General features: G+C 38.0%; 1 protein-coding gene across 1 annotated transcript in view; it reads right to left on the bottom strand.

The window, feature by feature from the left end:
• Positions 1 to 19,849, bottom strand: part of LOC124643899 — a 46,180-nt gene that overhangs the window by 17,178 nt on the left and 9,153 nt on the right. The window contains exons 5-9 of the mRNA XM_047183026.1: positions 12,291 to 12,385; positions 11,355 to 11,493; positions 10,629 to 10,789; positions 8,161 to 8,340; positions 4,751 to 4,894 (exon numbers count right to left, since the gene is read on the bottom strand). Coding sequence (XP_047038982.1) covers positions 4,751 to 4,894; positions 8,161 to 8,340; positions 10,629 to 10,789; positions 11,355 to 11,493; positions 12,291 to 12,385 — 719 coding nt within the window. The remainder of the gene's footprint in view (positions 1 to 4,750; positions 4,895 to 8,160; positions 8,341 to 10,628; positions 10,790 to 11,354; positions 11,494 to 12,290; positions 12,386 to 19,849) is intronic.

Consider the following 19,849-nt stretch of genomic DNA (forward strand, 5'->3'; position numbering starts at 1 on the left):
ATCCCGGTGTAGTTTTTCAACAACCGATAGAATTTCTCCGCTCAGAGATACTACTAGGTGGGTGGAGACATTCCTCCCCACTCAGAGGCATTTAATGATTACTTAAGTCACTCCTTAATGGCTTAAGTAACCATTAAATGTCTCTGAGTGGGGACGATAATGTTTGATAAATAGCCTGTCAAACACTGAAAGATCTTCCTGAATCAGTCCATTACTTACAGATATAAACTCATTCAAAACAACAAAGACAAAGACATTTAATATATTTAACAATCAAACTTATCTTTATAATATCTGTATTGTACTGTATTATCATCGATATCTATCGTCTCCTTGTCGCATAGACGCGGAGAGTGCACACTATACTCCATGGCCAGTTGGCGGGAAACCGTGAGAGTGTGGCACGGGAGTAATACGTTATGTGGGCAAGCGAGCCGATATCCTAATTATCGGATGGTAATAGGGTATTGCATGCATTTTTGAAATATATCTATACATATAATAAATCTGTAAAAAAACTGTGTCTGTACATTGAATATATTAAAAAAATAATAATTGGGTGGTGTTTAGAAACAGCAATGGAGCACAAATCCAAAAAAAAAATTCTGTCTGTATGTCTGTATGTCTGTATGTCTGTTTGTTTGTACACGCTAATCTTCGGAACTACTGGACGGATTTCAATGATTTTTTCTTTGTTGTATCAGTATTAAGCCTGGTCAACATATAGGCTATAATGTATCTTCGTAACTTGAAGACCTGATGCAGAACACCAACAGACCAACAAAACTATAAGAGATACAAAAATTATGCCATGGCACAAATTGTTTCATGTGATGAGCATTTTCAGCTGAGATAATAAATTTTAAGATCTGGAACACCTGATGTGGAACCCCAAGAGCCCAGCTCCTCTGTACCATATACAGGTGTGACGTTTTAGCAAAAGTTGTTCAATTTGATCAGCACTTTCTATTGACTTATTCAAATTGAAGATCTAAAACACCTGATGTGGAACTCCAGGAGCCCAGCTAGACTATAGCATATAGAGGTGTGACGTTTTAGCAAAAGTTGTTCAATCTGATAAGCACTCTCTGTTGACTTATAAAAATTGAAGATGTAAAACACCTGATGTGGAACCCCAGGAGCCCAGCTAGACTATAGCATATAAAGATATGACGTTTTTGCAAAAGTGGTTCAATCTAATAAGCACTCTCTATTGACGTATATACATCTGGAACACCTGATGTGGAACTTCAAGAGCAATACTACACTTGAAATGTATAGAAACGAATGTTATGAAATAGGTGTGGTGAATCAAAAAAAGTAATTAGTCCGTCTTTTAGATAACCCTAAAATAATGGACACGCATTTTTTCTTTTCTCCTTCTCACAAACAAATAATAACGAAGATATAACACGCTTGAATTTTATGTTAAGTCACTGCTAAGTACAAATACATACCTAGACGTATCGTCACGAGCCCCCACTCTCCGAATTTGTTGTGTTATATCTCATTCTCTTCCAGACCTCGGGACTACAGAGTTCCGAATTTTTGGGAGGCAAACGTGGGGCCGAAGCCAACACGCTGAAGCCCTTTTGAGACAACTTTAATGAAATGATGACACAAAACCGACGATTATCCCTTTATACACTATAGAAATGAACCCAAGGACAATCCCCGGTGGACGTCGTTAAAAAAAGACAATCCCCGGTTCTGTGCTATACCATTGCTAACTGTGGGTGAAAAACTACTTGGGCTATTGTGACGGGATGCTATTGGACTAGGAATGGGGAAACTACGGGAACTATGGCACCTGCCGATGACAATGTATTAGATACATGTAAAAATTGCAGGTGGAGACTCGCCAGCTCACTTACTGGGCCCCCGGGAATCAGTCACTGAATAGCAACAAGAGGGCAACAGGGACATGAGCGACTGAAGTGTGAGGATACCTCGGCGGATATTAAACGCAGATTACGCGCTCCCTGTGGGTCTCTTACCACGAGGCACCTATCCTCCGAGCAGGGCTACTAACCCTGCTCTAGCGACTCCACTCTGGACGGCCAAGCCAAGCCAGAGGCGTGAGACCTACCCCCGTCATGGTTCACTCCGACCGGCCGGAGATGGGGGACAGTATACTCTCCCTGGAGAACTCAGTATATATAGCCCCGCAGGGTAGCTACTCCCCGTCATCAGCCTCAGATGTCCTGCGGTGCTTATATCTCATTATTATTGTCGTTATTATCTCAAGAGCCTTTGTGCCAATTATGTTAGAGTCGACTTCCAGTCACGATGCAACTGAGTACCAGTGTTTTACAATGAGCGACTGCCTATCTGACCTCCACAACCCGGTTACCCGCTCAACCCAACACCCCTTGGTAAAACTGGTCAGACTTACTGGCTTCTGACTACCCATAACGACTGCCAAGAATGTTCAATGACAGCCGGAACCTACAGTTTAACGTGCCCTCCAAATAACGGTCATTGGTATCCAAAATATACGTAGAAAGTACACACGAACTTAGAAAAGTTGCATTGGCAGGTACTTGCCAAACCTGGAATCAAAGACGTACGCTCATACTTGAGAGATTGGTTCTCTACCCACTAAACCACCACGACTTCCACTAAGTCATCACGACTTTGTCATCTCAGTAACATTTAAGGCTCGAGCAGACCGGATGCGTATGCGTAACCACGTCGTAGTCACGCGCGTAGTTACGGCGTAACCATGAGTTGTAATGTATGGAACATTCCATTCCATACATTACAACTCATGGTACGTGCACGTCTACGCTTACGTCTACGCATACGCATCCGGTCTGCTGGAGCCTTTAATGTTTTTTAACGTAATAATACGTGTAATATTTTTGCCACACACAACTTAAATGCGGACCAATTAGAATCACTACTTTTATCCCTATGGTCGCGTCTATTGTGGTTCAGTTCTCAGCGTTTTGTTTAGTCTGTTGTGCTTTTGCCGTTGAAGTACGAAAATTAAATATATGGAACGTTTCTAATGGCTATGCGTATTCCGTTGTTTTCAAGTCAACGGGCCCTTAAAATTCAATATCAGACGATAAAGATCTTTGATTTTGCTGACCCCGTAGTCGCTGGCATAAGGGACAGGATCCGCGTACGAAGTCGCGGGCAGAAGCTAGTCTTAAATAAATTCTTTAGTCTTAATATATCTCTAAAAAATTAAAAATATTTTTTTTTCTCACGTTATGTACGAATATAAATTAATTGTTTTATCATAATTTCAAATTTCGCGCGTATTTCGCGAAAACGCGGCACACAACAGACGCCATGATTGTTTTTTGGTCATGACGTCATTACGTTAGTAAACAAACTACAGCTGTCAGTAATACATATTTTGATATGTATTGAAAATTTTAATAATGAGTAATTATGCTCCGTATCGTTGGTGTGTTGTTTCTGAATGTGAGAACACTAGTGTAAAAACACCAGACAAATTATGGATTCAAGTACCAGTGGATATAAATATGAGAAACACTTGGTTAAAAGTTGCGAGACGAGATCCCGGACTGTTATCAGATAAATCTCGTTTATACTTTTGTGAAGATCACTTTGATGTAAGTAACTGTATTAACATTACCTATCTAATGAAATATACTCTTTAATGATAGGTTAACTACTTCAAGAATCAATACTTTGGGAAATGTGGATAATATTTAGAGGTTATACACTATTGTTTACTACCGTAATGACGTCATTAGCATGGCGGCGACATTTCGTAGTGTTCAAAGACAGATAAAAAAACCTAAAAACTTTAAACTGCAATAAAAAATATATTTATGTACCTTACGAAGTGAAACTAACATTTCCCGATTGCTTTTCCTCTAAACCAGTGGTTCTTAACCGGTGGTCCGCGGACCACTGGTGGTCCCTGGAGGCATTCCAAGTGGTCCGCGAAGCTTAGCTTCGCGAAGTTGCTATACGTTATCTAACTTAATTTTTATCGACTTATAATTGCGAGCGGGGGTTTTCGCATGGACGTATATCGGGTGTGTCGTACCTAGTCCCCCCATTCATGAAAATGTATGTTTGGGCTACGTAATATTTGTTACTTTATTGCTATTTTACGTAATATTTGGTCGAAGTCCGATAAAAATTTCGCGCTCGCTTCGCTCGCATATTCAGAAAGTATATGCTCTTATTTTTGCATTTGTCAACAAACAAAACGTTAAGTACGTTTGGGCTAAATTTTACGTAATTTTTGTTTTAAGTCCGATAAAAATTTCACGCTCGCTTCGCTCGCGTAATCAGAAACTATATGCTCTTATTTTTGCATTTGTCAACAAACAAAAAGTTAAGCACGTTTGGGCTACATTTAACGTAATATTTGGTTTAAGTGCGATAAAAATTTCGCGCTCGCTTCGCTCGCGCATTTGGAAACTACATAGGCAAGTTTTTCTTTATTTGCATTTGCTTACCTACACAACTGCGTATGCGACATGCGTTTGGCTTTGAGTAGAACTCACCCAAAACTTCAGATTTTTTTTGATAAATAATAAAGAAATGAGTGCTAATTTAGGTAAACCGATGAGGTGGTCCCCGGCAAGACAAACTTTAGTTAAAGTGGTCCCTCATGTCAAAAAGGTTAAGAACCACTGCTCTAAACAATCATTGTAATACACTTTTAATTTTTTTTCTCATCTAGACTAAAATACCCTATTACAGAGAAACAGGTAGGGCGAACACTACAATATCAAATAAACATTTCTATACTCACTTTCCTCACATCTTCTGAAGCCTTCAAAATGCCGTTAACAATAATATCGTCCTTCATAGACAAGGGTAGATTATCGGAGTACATTATAGCAGTTAACAACATAGTCTCACTATCGGACACGTTGGCATTTATGCTCCATGATATCTGCAAGGAAAATTAGAGTTACTTTCGCATTTATAATATTAGTAGGGATAATGGCGTCCAAGAGCGATTGTCGGCTGTTCTCATATAAGGAGATCAGCCAGCTGCGCAGGCTGTGCACGAGCATTTGGGAAGTCGTGGTGGCCTAGTCGGTAAAGAACCAACCTCTCAAGTATGAGAGCGTGGGTTCGATTACAGGTCAGGCAAGTACAGTCAGCACCAAAAGTCGATGAACAGAATCAACATGACAAAACACCTGTTCACAATAAAATGCCATAAGTTATAGTCGCAACTAAGAAACAAAATAGACTGTACACCAGAAACTTACAATAGTCGTTAAACACGAGTATTTCAAAAGTATCTGTGCACTAGTATTCCTAAAGTCGCTGTACACCATCAATCCAAATATCGCTGAACATCATTGTATCAAAAGTCACTAAACAGCAGTAAATACAAAATTAGGTTAACAAAGTATATTTTTAATGTTGCCGTGTGTTAATGTACTTTTGACGCTTATGTTGTTCAGCTACTTTTGGGACAGTACTTGCTTGACCTTAATAATGTATGTTAGCTCGTTAGTATCTATTTAAATAATTTTAATAATTATTTTGGAAATACACTCTTTTGCAAAAAAAGCGGGCACCTATGCGAAATCTTAGTTTTAAGGACTTTACGTGTATTTTAAAGGGTTTTAATGATTGTAGTATGTTTCTAGCATCAAAAGGGTTAGCCAAGCATGCGTGAGAGTGTATTCTAAATTTGGATTTTGTACAATTGCTAAGAAATTGGTTAAACCTTGTTTTGGACTAATTGCTGGCAGAAAGTTCGTCGGTGTTTTGAAAAGTTTTTGAAGTGATTTTCAGAAAACTGATAATGCAGTCTTAATTAATGTACCTTTTTGTTAGATCAAAACATTTTTGAAAAACTATGCGTATTTGATAAAATTTTCACCTGCTCTAAATGGGCTATACTGATGATTGATGGCAATGTTAAGAGTTTCGGTATTTTAGTGTAAAGCGTTCTTCTGTTTAGATATTATACCCACGTGTTTTAAAATATCGCTTTTTCATAATTAAACACTATTTAGAGGAGTATCAGTACATTGGGCTGCGACAAAACCAATTTAAAGTAAGTAGTGCCGATCACAACTCGTCTCCTTTCGGACTTTAACATTTTTAAAAATCTTGAAATTCTACAAAATACAGAAAATAGCGCATAGACTGTGAGCACGAGGTCTTAAGGTCTCGTAATCACTGATTTTCAAACAACCTCGTCACTTGGGAAACTCCGTAGACCTCCGAAGATCTATGAGTCTGAGCGTTCAAATAGCGTGTTTTCATCCCACTGACATATTATTAAATAAACTTGCCTGCACCGAGATTTCCTAGCATCTACAGCACTTTCCTGCTTAAATCATAACAATAATTGGCTATCTGCTCATTTCTTAAGAAACATACGTTTGGTCAATACCTTTGACTTCTTGACTCCCTTTCAGCGAAATCATCGTTTAGTAACCCAATACCTATGGAGTTATAGAGAGCTTCAACGCGGCAATAATTAGACTTTTTAGATAGCTTAAACCCTCCTCATCTTTTTTCATGTGGTTAATTTTAACATTTATCACAAAATTTGGTATTTTTTAATGTCAAAGTACGATAGGAGACGAGTTGCGATCGGCACTGCTTACTTTAAATTGGTTTTGTCGCAGCCCAATGTACTGATACTCCTCTAAATAGTGTTTAATTATGAAAAAGCGATATTTTAAAACACGTGGTTATAATATCTAAACAGAAGAACGCTTTACACTAAAATACCGAAACTCTTAACATTGCCATCAATCATCAGTATAGCCCATTTAGAGCAGGTAAAAATTTTATCAAATACGCATAGTTTTTCAAAAATGTTTTGATCTAACAAAAAGGTACATTAATTAAGACTGCATTATCAGTTTTCTGAAAATCACTTCAAAAACTTTTCAAAACACCGACGAACTTTCTGCCAGCAATTAGTCCAAAACAAGGTTTAACCAATTTCTTAGCAATTGTACAAAATCCAAATTTAGAATACACTCTCACGCATGCTTGGCTAACCCTTTTGATGCTAGAAACATACTACAATCATTAAAACCCTTTAAAATACACGTAAAGTCCTTAAAACTAAGATTTCGCATAGGTGCCCGCTTTTTTTGCAAAAGAGTGTATTTCCAAAATAATTATTAAAATTATTTAAATAGATACTAACGAGCTAACATACATTATTAAGGTCAAGCAAGTACTGTCCCAAAAGTAGCTGAACAACATAAGCGTCAAAAGTACATTAACACACGGCAACATTAAAAATATACTTTGTTAACCTAATTTTGTATTTACTGCTGTTTAGTGACTTTTGATACAATGATGTTCAGCGATATTTGGATTGATGGTGTACAGCGACTTTAGGAATACTAGTGCACAGATACTTTTGAAATACTCGTGTTTAACGACTATTGTAAGTTTCTGGTGTACAGTCTATTTTGTTTCCTAGTTGCGACTATAACTTATGGCATTTTATTGTGAACAGGTGTTTTGTCATGTTGATTCTGTTCATCGACTTTTGGTGCTGACTGTACCAACGCAACTACTAAGTATATCTTGTAAGTGATAATATCGTGTGTAAGTATATCTTGGACACTAATGACTGTGTTTCGGATGGCACGTTAAACTATGAGTTAGGTCATTTGACTATGGAGTTAGGTCATTTGTACACCTTTGGCAGTCGTTACGTGTAGTCAGAAGCCAGAGCCTGACAACCAGTCTTACCAAAGACTATCAGGTTGTCTCGGTAACTGGGTTGAGGAGATTAGATAGGCAGTCTATCCATGTGGCACACTGGTACTCAGTTACTAAATGAGATTACACTGGAAGCTGACCCCAACATAGTTGGGAAAAGGCCAGGCAGATGAGTAAAATAAATATGATGATGATGATTGGCGTCCTCTTATTCGATTATCGGTTACGGCGTCTGTTCTCATATAAGGAGATCAGCCAGCTGCGCAGGACATATTATAGTGCACGAGCATTTGCTCAGACACAGGTGCACTCACTATTCCTTCACTCTCATAGCGCGATGGGACGACAATACGACACCACCGGAGAGAGATCACTAGCAGGACCGACATTTATTTATTTATTTACAATCACGTGAACTTTTATAATATTTCTAACTAGTCGTTTTCCCACGATTTTGCCCGCGTATATATTTCAATTAAAATAAAATAAAGTTATACTTACAGTATTAGCTTCTTCATAAGACAATTTCTTGTTCCTCAACAGTAACTCTAGTTCAACAGTACACTGCGTCACTTCGCTAGTTAACCGAGTCCCGCTCAGTATGACTATGTTCAGCGCGGCGAGCTTTATTACAACCGAGCGGGACTCCGTGTGCGGGACCACTTCCGACACCAGTATGGACTGAAAACAGGAGTTTTATTGTGTTACTACTTCCCGCAGTTGGTATAAAGTATTATCGAGCTCTAGAATATCTGTGTATTATAGTTATCGGCACGAATCTTGAGCTCTGACCTACATCTGCGCATAAGTGATTTATTAGCAAAGAACCAATCCCGAGTGACGGCTATGACGCGATGCACTGCGGGCCAATCACCGCTTTAGCCCGCCCCCGCGCCTCACTTCATACCACAAAAGGGACCCCATAAATCACTTCTGCGCAGATGAAGGTCAGAGCTCAAGATTCGTGCCGATAACTATAAATGTCATTCAAATTGCTTGAGTAATTTTTGCACGAAAGCCCGATAGACAGACATACATAGTTACTTTCATATTTAGGACACTATATCCAATAGCCACTTCGCACATCCGGATAAAAAGTATACTATAGAATTCTTTGATAAATGGCCTATCTAACAGTGAAATAATTTTTCAAATTGGACTTCTACTTCCTGAGATAAGCGCGTTCAACCAAAAAAGCATACACACATACAAGAAAACAAACATGTTTGTCAACAGTACATTGCGTGACTTCGCTAGTTAACCGAGTCCCGCTCAGTATGACTATGTTCAGCGCGGCGAGCTTTATTACAACCGAGCGAGACTCCGTGTGCGGGACCACTTCCGACACCAGTATGGACTGAAAAGATGTTTTTATTATTACTTTCCGCAGCCGGGCAAAGTTTCTCACGCCTGCTCTCAGAGACATTTAATGATTACTTAAGTCGGTACGGATTGTCAAAGAAATCCATCACTAAGGAATGGCTAAAGTAACCATTAAATGTCTCTGAGTGTGTCTATCAGACTCTAAAATATATGTATGTCGTTGCTTGAGTAATTTTAGCATGAAAGTCCGATCAATAGATTTGACATGAAAGCGCGACAGATGGATATAGTTTCTTTGGCATTTGTGATATATTATATAATAGCTACTTCGCGCACCCGGATAAAAAGTGGCCTATAGTTTTCTCCAATAAATGGGCCATCTAACACTGAAAGAATTTCTCAAATCGGACCGTTACTTCCTGAGACAAGAACGTTTAAACAAAAAAGCATACAGACATGCAAGAAAACAAGCATGTTTGTCAACAAAGTGCCTAGTGCGAGTTTTGCAAGTTAATTTTTTCGATCTGAAGATTATCATACCATTAAATCACGTAACACTTATCTTAGAATTGTTTATTTAATAAACATTGTCATCGGTACTTGGTCGTATTACACTCGAGCTCACTTTTGCGAGTGTAAACATTATTAACCGGCAAAATCAATGGAGATGTAATATGTATCCAAATCGCGTGACATAGCATACGACTCTTTATTTCAATAGACTTATAATTACGTATCGAGTTGCGAACGCTCACAAAACTCGGAATCAGCACTCTGTACACTGTGTCAATTCGCTAGTTAACCGAGTCCCGCTCAGTATGACTATGTTCAGCGCGGCGAGCTTTATTACAACCGAGCGAGACTCCGTGTGCGGGACCACTTCCGACACCAGTATGGACTGAAAACATGATTTATTACTACTTCCTGCACTCGGATAAGTTTCTGAGACTCTAAAATACCTGTGTGTGAAATGTCATTTGAATTGGTTCAGTAATTTTGATAGACAGAGTTACTTAGATATTAATAGCTTCCGCCAGCGGTTTCACCCGCATCCCGTGGTAGCTACTCCGCGCACCCGGATAAAATATAGCCTATAGCATTCTTCGATAAATAGGCTGTATAACACTGAAAGCATTTTTGGAATCGGACCGGCATTTCCTGGCGTTCAAACAAACAGATCAATTCGTCAGTTTTATAATATTAGAGTACAGCTAACGGCCCATAAAGTCCACCATTTTGTTACAAAAAATGTGATAAATGAAGGACCGCTCGACCGATTTTATGCTAACTTCACATAAATCATTTACGAAATAGTCCGAACAAAGCCTAAACATTTAGTTTGGATAAATAAGTCCATTCTTGAGTTATAAAGTTACAACGAAAAGTGGCATTATTTTTTATGTAAGTATATAGAACTAGCCGTTTTCCCGCGGTTTCACCCGCGTCCCGTGGGAGCTACTGCCCGCACCGGGATAAAATATAGCCTATGTTACTCGCAGATAATATAGCTTTCTAATGGTGAAAGAATATTTAAAATCGGTCAAGTAGTTTTTGAGTTTATCCATTACAACCAACCAAACAAACAAAGTTTTCCTCTTTATAATATTAGTATAGATAAACAAATCAATTTTAATAATGTTACCCACCTCAGGATTCTCAGAAGCCTCTAACACGACTTTGTAAACACTACACAAGGCTTCCAAGCTGCTTTTGTTATCAAACTGCCACATATACATTCGCAGTGCCGCGTCTTTGCTCAACTTCTCTCTGAACAGGCGGGCGTGATGCTTGAAGATCGAGAGGAGCACTGAAATCATTGAGAAAACTAACTTTAAAAAATCAAGTTGTCAATTACATAAATACCAAATTATATAGTCATAGTAAAAAATTTTAAGCGAAAAGGTAACAATTATATAGGTAGCAACTCTTGGTGAAAAAAACTTTATACTTTTACGCAATTTCTTTGCATTGGAAAAAGTGATAAATGTAGATGTTCATTTGCTTAAAAACCACAAGGTTAACAAATAATGGCAACTGGTAGCAATTAGGTAACAATTCTCTACGTGTATTTCGAGGGGATCTATGAAGAGTGACAGCGATTCTGAAGGTTATCAACAGGTTCTTAAACTATCAAGTTATCATCATCTCCCGAGCCTTTTCCCAACTATATTCGGGTCGGCTTCCAGTCTAACCAGAATCAGCTGAGTACCAGTGTTTTACAAAGAGTAACTGCCTATCTGACCTCCTCAACCCAACTACCCGGGCGATCCGATACCCTTGTTAGACTGGCGTCAGACTTACTGGCTTCTGACTACCCGTAACGACTGCCAAGGATGTTCAATGACAGCCGTTAAAGTATCAAGTTATCTTACCTTCGAAACATTTAGAAATCTTAATACATTCTCTAGTCATAGTGTCATAAAAACTATTCAGCTGGGAAACTTCGATGTCTTCGCCAAAATGTTCGAACAAACCATTTATTCCTTGTAATACGGCGTTTATTATTGAATCCTGTAAAGAAAAGAAAGGTAAGGCAAAAAGTGTTTTCTTAAAAATATTATTCTAAAATAATCATACATTCAGGGTATCATTGTATCATGTACGGGGCTGCGGGATTGTTCGCGCTCATTACCGCGGCGCTGGTACATACGCGGCCTACGACGGAACACGACGGTTTTTAGTCAGAAACAGTCTGACGGGAGTGTCAGACTCTTACTGACTAAAAACCACCGCTACTAACCCACAGCGGGGCGTCAACAATTATCAAATGATATCAAAAATTAATGAATGAATGTCAAAAATTATCAAACCACAGTAGGACGTAAAAAAATATCATTTGATAGTTTTTTCCGCTGTGGATTAGCAGCGGTGGTTTTTAGTCAGTAAGAGTCTGACACTCCCGTCAGACTCCCGTCAAGACCTATTATTGTACCTGTGTATCACAAATAAATGATTTGATTTGATTTAAGAGTCTGACCCTCCCGTCAGACTGTTTCCGGGTAGAATGGAAGCCAACCTCAACATAGTTGGGAAAAGGCTAGGCAGATTAGTCGTCAAAAGTGTTTTAGTTTTGAGAGCTCTGAGCTATCTCTAGTAAGATAGTTGCTGGGTAGTTTGTTGCGCCACTTCTTCTTCCCAGCAAAAACACATAGGAAGTGGTGAAGGGCGGGCGTTTTGGCGGCTGTCTATTGTAAAGACCTTCAAAAAATGCTGATTTTCAACTTACTTTGACTTTTGATTTGATTTGATAGTTAACAGATGGTGACTGTAAGTGAAACTGCGGGTTTCATGTCGTATGTAATACTCACAGTTTTGTTATTAGGCTGTAACATCTTAAGATATATCCGCCATATTCTTGTGTGGTGTTCCTGTACTTTTTCAGGATGGTAGCGGCATATTGTACCTGAAATATTATTATTTTATTGTAGACTAGCTGTTTCTACTGGTTTCACCAGCATCCCGGGGAAAATACTGCCCGTACCGGGATAAAATATAGTCCACTAGCTTCTGTCAGCGGTTTCACCCGCATCCCGTAGGAACCACGGCACGAACCCGGATAAAAAGTAGCCTATAGCCTTTTTCTTTAAATGGGCTATCTAACACTGAAATAATTTTTCAAATCGGTCCAGTAGTTCTTGAGATTAGCGCGTTCAAACAAACAAACAAACTCTTCAGCTTTATAATATTAGTATAGATGATAGGCAGGGATAGAGTCGCTTTCTGATAGTAATAAAAAATCATATTTTTTTTCAATGGGTACTTAGGTATTAATAAAGGTGAAGCCTTCTTAAAATAGAGGCGGAAGTTCATGAGTATATGTATGTTTATTTGTTACTTCTTCATGCGCAAACGGCGTAACGTCGTTTAGTAAAGTCATAATGCTTATACATCAGAATAACTTTTGGGCAAATTTTTTATCAAGTCTGGTAAGTAGTTTCCTCAGGGAGCGGATGAAAACGACGGCTAGCTAGAAGTTAGTTAAATGAAAAGATGAAAAGTATAAAGTATATATATAGGCAGGGCTTAATGAGCGTGTGAGATGTTCCCAAATTAATAATTTAAATAAGTGTTAAGTGATTACAAAAATATGGTATTTAATTACTTTAAAATGTGATTAATATAATGTGAGAATTATTTTTACAAATTGTCTACTTTATTTTAAAATTAAGTGTATGTGTTACGTCACAACCGGTAGTCAGAGGTGGGGTGGAGTGACGAGGTTGTTTACTACTTGGTATAAAAGGGGCGGAGTGACCGGCGCACGGGCACTTGCTCCTGAGACGTGAACAGTGTTGTTACTCTACCCCCTGTCGGTTAGATCTGACTCTGAGTACCTACATAATATTATATTCAGATAAGTATTTTCTTTTTTTGTTAATCTTTGCGTAACCTACAAAATAATTGTGTTCTTTGCTATTATAATGTGGATTATGTAATAAATAGTAGTGTGGTTTACATATCAGTGAGTAATAGAGTTTTTGGTTATATTTGTAAACAAAATAAAACTTTTGTTACGATTTCTGTTATTTTTTTTTATTTTATTTGGGTACCAACTTCTAACATCAGAAGTGGGATACTTACTCGCTAGGCTGAAATATCTAAAAGCATTTTTTTACATTTCAGTGTGAACCATGGACGCGGAGCTTGTAAAAACTTTGTTGGAATCCATCAAGATGGCCATTTCTACAAATCGACGTCAAGATGATATAGCACTACCCGCATTTGATCCAGAAAAGATGCACAATGGCGCCGAGAGCTGGTGTAAGAATATCGAGGACCTCGGTGCCGAATTCAACTGGAGCAGCCTACAAATGGTAGCAAAGGCTGGTAAGGCCCTTCGGGGCTCTGCTTCTTCTTGGTTTGAGTCATGGGAACCTGAACATCGCGATTGGGAAACTTTTCGTCAAGATTTAGTAGCCCTTTTTCCCACCAAAAAGAATTTAACTGAAAAGTTGACAAAAGCTGTTTTGTACAATTCTGAGTCTGCAGAAACTTACGCCGAATATGCCAGAGAAAAGATCTTGTTCCTTAAAAAGACTAAAGTACCGTTTACTGAAGAACAGCTTATTGAGCTTGTATGTGGGGGGGTTCGCGATGTGAATGTTCGTATGGCTTCTTTTAATGGCTCGGTGAATACCACTAACGAATTAATTACTCTCTTCTCTAGTTATAGTAAAAATCCTAGAAAACGACCCTTTGACAAAAATTCGACTGTAGACGATTCCGGTACTAGTTCAGCCAAGAAACCCCGTACAGATTTTGCTATCAAACAATGTTTCACCTGTGGTCAAAAGGGTCACATTCAATTTCAATGCCCAAAAAACTCAAATAATAATAAAAACGTTTCGAACTGTGATGCCAGGCCTAAATCAAAAGATATTCCAACCACGAGTAATAAAAACCTTAAATGTGGTTATTGTAAAAAAGAGGGCCATAGTATAGAAAAGTGTTGGACAAAACAGCGAGTTGATCGCGAGAAACAGAATAATAAACCTGTAAATTGCATGACCCAGTCAGGTTTAAAACTTACCAAAGTTTACATTAATGATATTGCTGTAGATGCTTTAATCGATACTAGTGCTAATTGTTCAATCATAAAAGAATCCATAGCATTCCGATTGGGCTGTCACGTTTCCCCTTGGACTGTACGTTTGGATGGTATAGGTTCAGGTCACGTAAATACTTTTGGTAGAATAACAGTACCGGTTCGTTTTAATGACGTCTGCATTGAATTAGATTTAAACGTAGTATCAAATGATTTTGTTTATGATTGTATTATAGGACAAGATGTTGTCAAATACGCAGATATTGCCATAATTACGGACACATCTGGGACAAAATTGGTACGTAAAAATATAGTTAATCTAAGTAAGAATAATTTAGAGGATAATCAAAATCTGCTTTCGGAAAGTATTCAAAATCTAGATGAGAAATTGCAAGATAAAATTTTTTCAATTTTTAATAAATACCCTCGAATACTACCCACTGAAGAATATATTGGAAACGTTAATACGGGTAAATTGGAAATAAAATTAAAAACAGATAAAAATATTAACTATCGTCCTTATCGTTTAGCGCCGTTAGAACGTGAAAAAGTAAAGAATATAGTAAGTGACCTTTTGCGAACTGGTATCATCCGAGATAGTGATTCTTCATACGCGAGTCCCGTATTATTAGTGAAGAAACGTGACGGCGGTGATCGCATGTGTGTCGATTATAGGGCACTCAATTCTATTATTGAAAAAGAAAGGTATCCGTTGCCCATGATTCAAGACGAAATTGATCAATTAGGTAAGGCAAAGTATTTTATATCTATTGATATGAAAAACGGATTCCACCAAATACCAGTTTCTGAAAATAGCATCAAATATACAGCTTTTGTGACCCCTGATGGGCACTATGAATATATTAAAATGCCTTTTGGGATATGCAATGGCCCCTCAGTTTTCCAACGCGCCATATCTAAAGCAGTTAAAGATTTAAAGTTTGTTAGGGTTTACATAGATGACCTACTTTTACCGTGCGAAACTATTGAACAGGGCCTAGAGTATTTGGATTTATGCTTGGCAGCACTTGTTAAGGCTGGATTTACTATTAACTTAAGGAAATGTCGTTTTTTTGTAACATCTATAGAATATTTAGGCTGGATTATTTCGGCCGAAGGTGTGCGACCCAGTGAAACAAAAGTTCAAGCTTTGGTCAACTCTCCCATTCCCAAAACTGTAAAGCAGGTTAGGCAGTTTATGGGCTTAGCAAGCTATTTCAGGAAATTTATACGTGAGTTTGCGTCCAAAACGGCTTGTATAACTAAGCTAACTAAAAACGGACAGAATTGGGAATGGGGTAATGAACAAAACGCCGCTCGTCAATATATTATAGATAAGTTGACATCGGAACCCATCCTCTCTATCTTCGATCCTTCGCTTCCAACTGAGCTGCACACTGATGCAAGTTCCATTGGATACGGTGGCATGCTCGTCCAAAAACATGGTACAAACAATAGGGTGGTGGCATATTTTAGTCGTCGCACTACAGAACCAGAGTCCAAATACACCTCATACGAGTTGGAGACACTTGCAGTATACAACTCTTTAAAAAATTTCCGTGTTTACCTTTTAGGTATATCATTTAAAATTATAACTGATTGCAACGCGATTAAATCAACAATGTACAAAAAGGACCTATCTCCCAGGGTCGCTCGATGGTGGACCTACATGCAGGATTTTAATTTCGAGGTGGTTTATAAAAGAGGTATTTATGTTGGACATGTAGATTATTTGAGCCGAAATCCTGCTACATCCACTGCCTCAAAGTTAAAATTCTCAGAAGCTCCTCTTCATATTAATTTGTTAACTGAACATTCTTCTTGGTTAGAGGTAGCTCAGAATAAAGATCCCGAAACACTAAGTTTAATTGACCGAGTACAAAGCGGTGATATTGGAAATGATCAATACGTGTTTAAAAATAACCTGTTATACTATAAGTGTCCAATAGACCACAAACTGAAAGCATATGTACCTAAAGGAAGTCGGCTCAGTATCCTACGTTTGTACCATGATGAGAACTGTCACGTTGGTCAGGAAAAGACATTACAAAAGATAAGAGAGTCTTTTTGGTTTCCTGGTATCAACAGATTTGTTAGAAAATATATTTCACATTGCCTTGTATGTGTTAAAGGAAAGTTTCACAGTGGTCCGCATCAAGGCTTATTACATCCTATTGATAAAACGCCAATACCGTTTCACACAGTACATCTGGACTGCACAGGCCCCTTTACTCAGTCCAGTGAAGGTTATAAGCACATTGTAATAATCATTGACGCCTTCACAAAGTATTGTATTCTTAAGCCTCTTAAAACTATGAGTGGTGAGGAAATGTCTACAGTGATTCGCGATGCTTTAACTATGTTTGGAATCCCATCTAAAATAATTACAGATAGGGCCACTAATTTTTCCAATGTTACCCTAACTGACTTGTTCCGAGAATGGAATGTTGATCACCATATGATTTCAACTGGTACACCGCGTAGTAATGGACAAGTCGAACGATACGTTGCTACAATTATAAACATGCTAACTACTATAGTTCGGCCATTCAGAGAATGCGTTCCTGACACGTCGCGATTGAACTGACGACGTAACTTTGCAATGGCGTTGCAGTTACGATAAAAATATTTTTGCTGGTTGTTTACCGTTTTAACAATTGAGGAGCATTAAAACAACATTATTATATCAATAATCAATGAATGTTATAATTTTGTGCCAAACTGAGTGTCAAATAACTTGGTAAACAATATTTTTCTAAATCTATACTGCGCTATTACAAGGTTATGTCAGCGGTTTATATTTTGTAGTGCTGTGCTAAAAATAACAGGCAAGTATCGTAATCTGTTCTTATACAGTTATAATATAAAATAATACGTTTTGATTTTCTTTTTAAGAATTGGAAAATAATGGACTATAAGACTTAATTATAACGTTTATGAAATATAAAAATAAAACTATGACCAAACCGCATTTTTATACTTAGATTAAAAATGGTAACCCCAAATGGCGTTATGGGCCGCCATTTTGTGACGCTAAAACAGTCGTCCGTTGTCGTTTCGTGCGCATAGACCACGTTTTTCAAGTGTTTTCGATCTGTTTTTATTTGATTACCCGGCTTTTGTTAGACCGAGATATCAGGATTGATTCTGTTATTGATAATAATATAATTATACATGTAGGCGAAGATGATGATGAAGACACCACCTCCTCAAGCAAATCGGAGTCTGATTAATATTCTGTTCGCACATTCAATTCAATGTACTTGTAACAAAGAATAAATAAAACAATTTTATTATATGAATATTACCTTTTTTTGGTTTCCACTTAAATAACTAAAATATAAAACAAATGATTCCGCCAATTTAAAACGAAAATAATCTTAAAATAATGCGGCGGTTCATTTTGAAGGAACGGTAACGAACTCAGTGTTATGTTGTGCCCATCACTAGTCGTGACTAACTGATAGGTGTCAGGAACGCATTCTCTGAACGGCCGAAGTATATTTGTAATAATGAGACAGAATGGCCGAATTCATTACATAAAGTTCAGCAGACACTTAATACAACCATACAGAAAACAACAGGCTTTTCACCTTTGAGATTATTAATTGGTCGTGATTCAAACATTCCCAGCGTACAGGCTCGACTAGCTGATATAGAGGAACCTAGCCCGTCTAATGTAAATCAAATAATTGATGTTAGGGCTGATAGGGTTTTGGCATACAATAAAATGAAATCGGCAGCAGACAAATACAAATCACGCTTTGACACTACAAGACGAGATAATATAAATTATGAAATGGGAGACATTGTCTATGTTTGTCAGGACCATCGCCGACACGGCAAACTTAGTCCCAAGTTCAAAGGGCCTTATGAAATTATAGAAATACTCCAGAATGACAGGTACCGATTACGTGGACAAGGCCGATTACACAACATCGTTATTGCAAAAGAAAAACTGAGAAAGTGGCAAGGCGAATGGTCTGAAGAGAACCAAATAGCTGAACAAGGTATGATATTCTTTATTTATTTTTGAGAGATGAATGGTAGTTGTTAATGTAGTGAGCTCACTAATAAGATACGTATGTCTGTGTGTGTGTGTGTATGTGTGTGAGTCGAGTGTTAAGAATACACATGGGTTTAAAATGGGGTACATGTCAACTTGGTGTTGGGTGTATAAACCCAACACGACAAGAATGACAAGGCCATGTGAGATGTTGATATTGTTGTACAATTATGGTGATCATTGATGATAAATCATTTGGTGCTGCAAAGGTGGCCTGGTGTGATGTCTGGACACCATGATGCAGCACATGGTGGGACTGATCACGACAGCCCAGCCTATGAAATGAAGTGTTATGAAATATGAGTTTGCATTGCTGGAGTAATTGACTTGGTGAAAGGATTAGACACTATAACCAGCATATAGTGGAACCAATCATGACAAGTTCAATGTTTTATTTTTCAGCTTTAACGGACAACGACTCATCAGATGAAGAATAGTTTCAAGATCACTTCGAGAGCGAAGTAATGTTCAGAATGGCCGTGTGAGATGTTCCCAAATTAATAATTTAAATAAGTGTTAAGTGATTACAAAAATATGGTATTTAATTACTTTAAAATGTGATTAATATAATGTGAGAATTATTTTTACAAATTGTCTACTTTATTTTAAAATTAAGTGTATGTGTTACGTCACAACCGGTAGTCAGAGGTGGGGTGGAGTGACGAGGTTGTTTACTACTTGGTATAAAAGGGGCGGAGTGACCGGCGCACGGGCACTTGCTCCTGAGACGTGAACAGTGTTGTTACTCTACCCCCTGTCGGTTAGATCTGACTCTGAGTACTGTAACGTAGTTAGAAACTTTTTCGTTTGTAAGGTTTTATTCGTGAGATATTTTTGATACTGACCGGGCAATCATTTCAAATGTATTCGATTTGTTCCATAGAATAAGTTTTTTATATTGAAGTGTGTGACTTCACCTCTCGAGCCCAAGCAATAAACGTCGTGATATCGAATCAGTTTTTCATTTTGAGCAAGATAATTATTCCCGGTACGACAATTTGGTGGAGGCGCCGACGCCAAAGCCCCAGTATAATTTTCAGGTCATTACCGCGAAAAAGTCGCGTGGTGACACGACGTCGAAGACGGGAAGGAAGAAGAGCCTGGTAGAATAATCCTGGGTATAAGTTCTGGTAGAATATCGGAACAAGGATAATAAAAAGAGCTAAGTGGAATTTTATTTATTTAATGTAGAAAAATGTCCGAAGAGATAAAATTTTTCTCCGGAGTCGATGACATATCCATCGACGACTTTCTTT

Source organism: Helicoverpa zea, chromosome 29, assembly GCF_022581195.2.
Source record: "Helicoverpa zea isolate HzStark_Cry1AcR chromosome 29, ilHelZeax1.1, whole genome shotgun sequence".
In the NCBI taxonomy this organism is placed as follows: domain Eukaryota; kingdom Metazoa; phylum Arthropoda; class Insecta; order Lepidoptera; family Noctuidae; genus Helicoverpa; species Helicoverpa zea.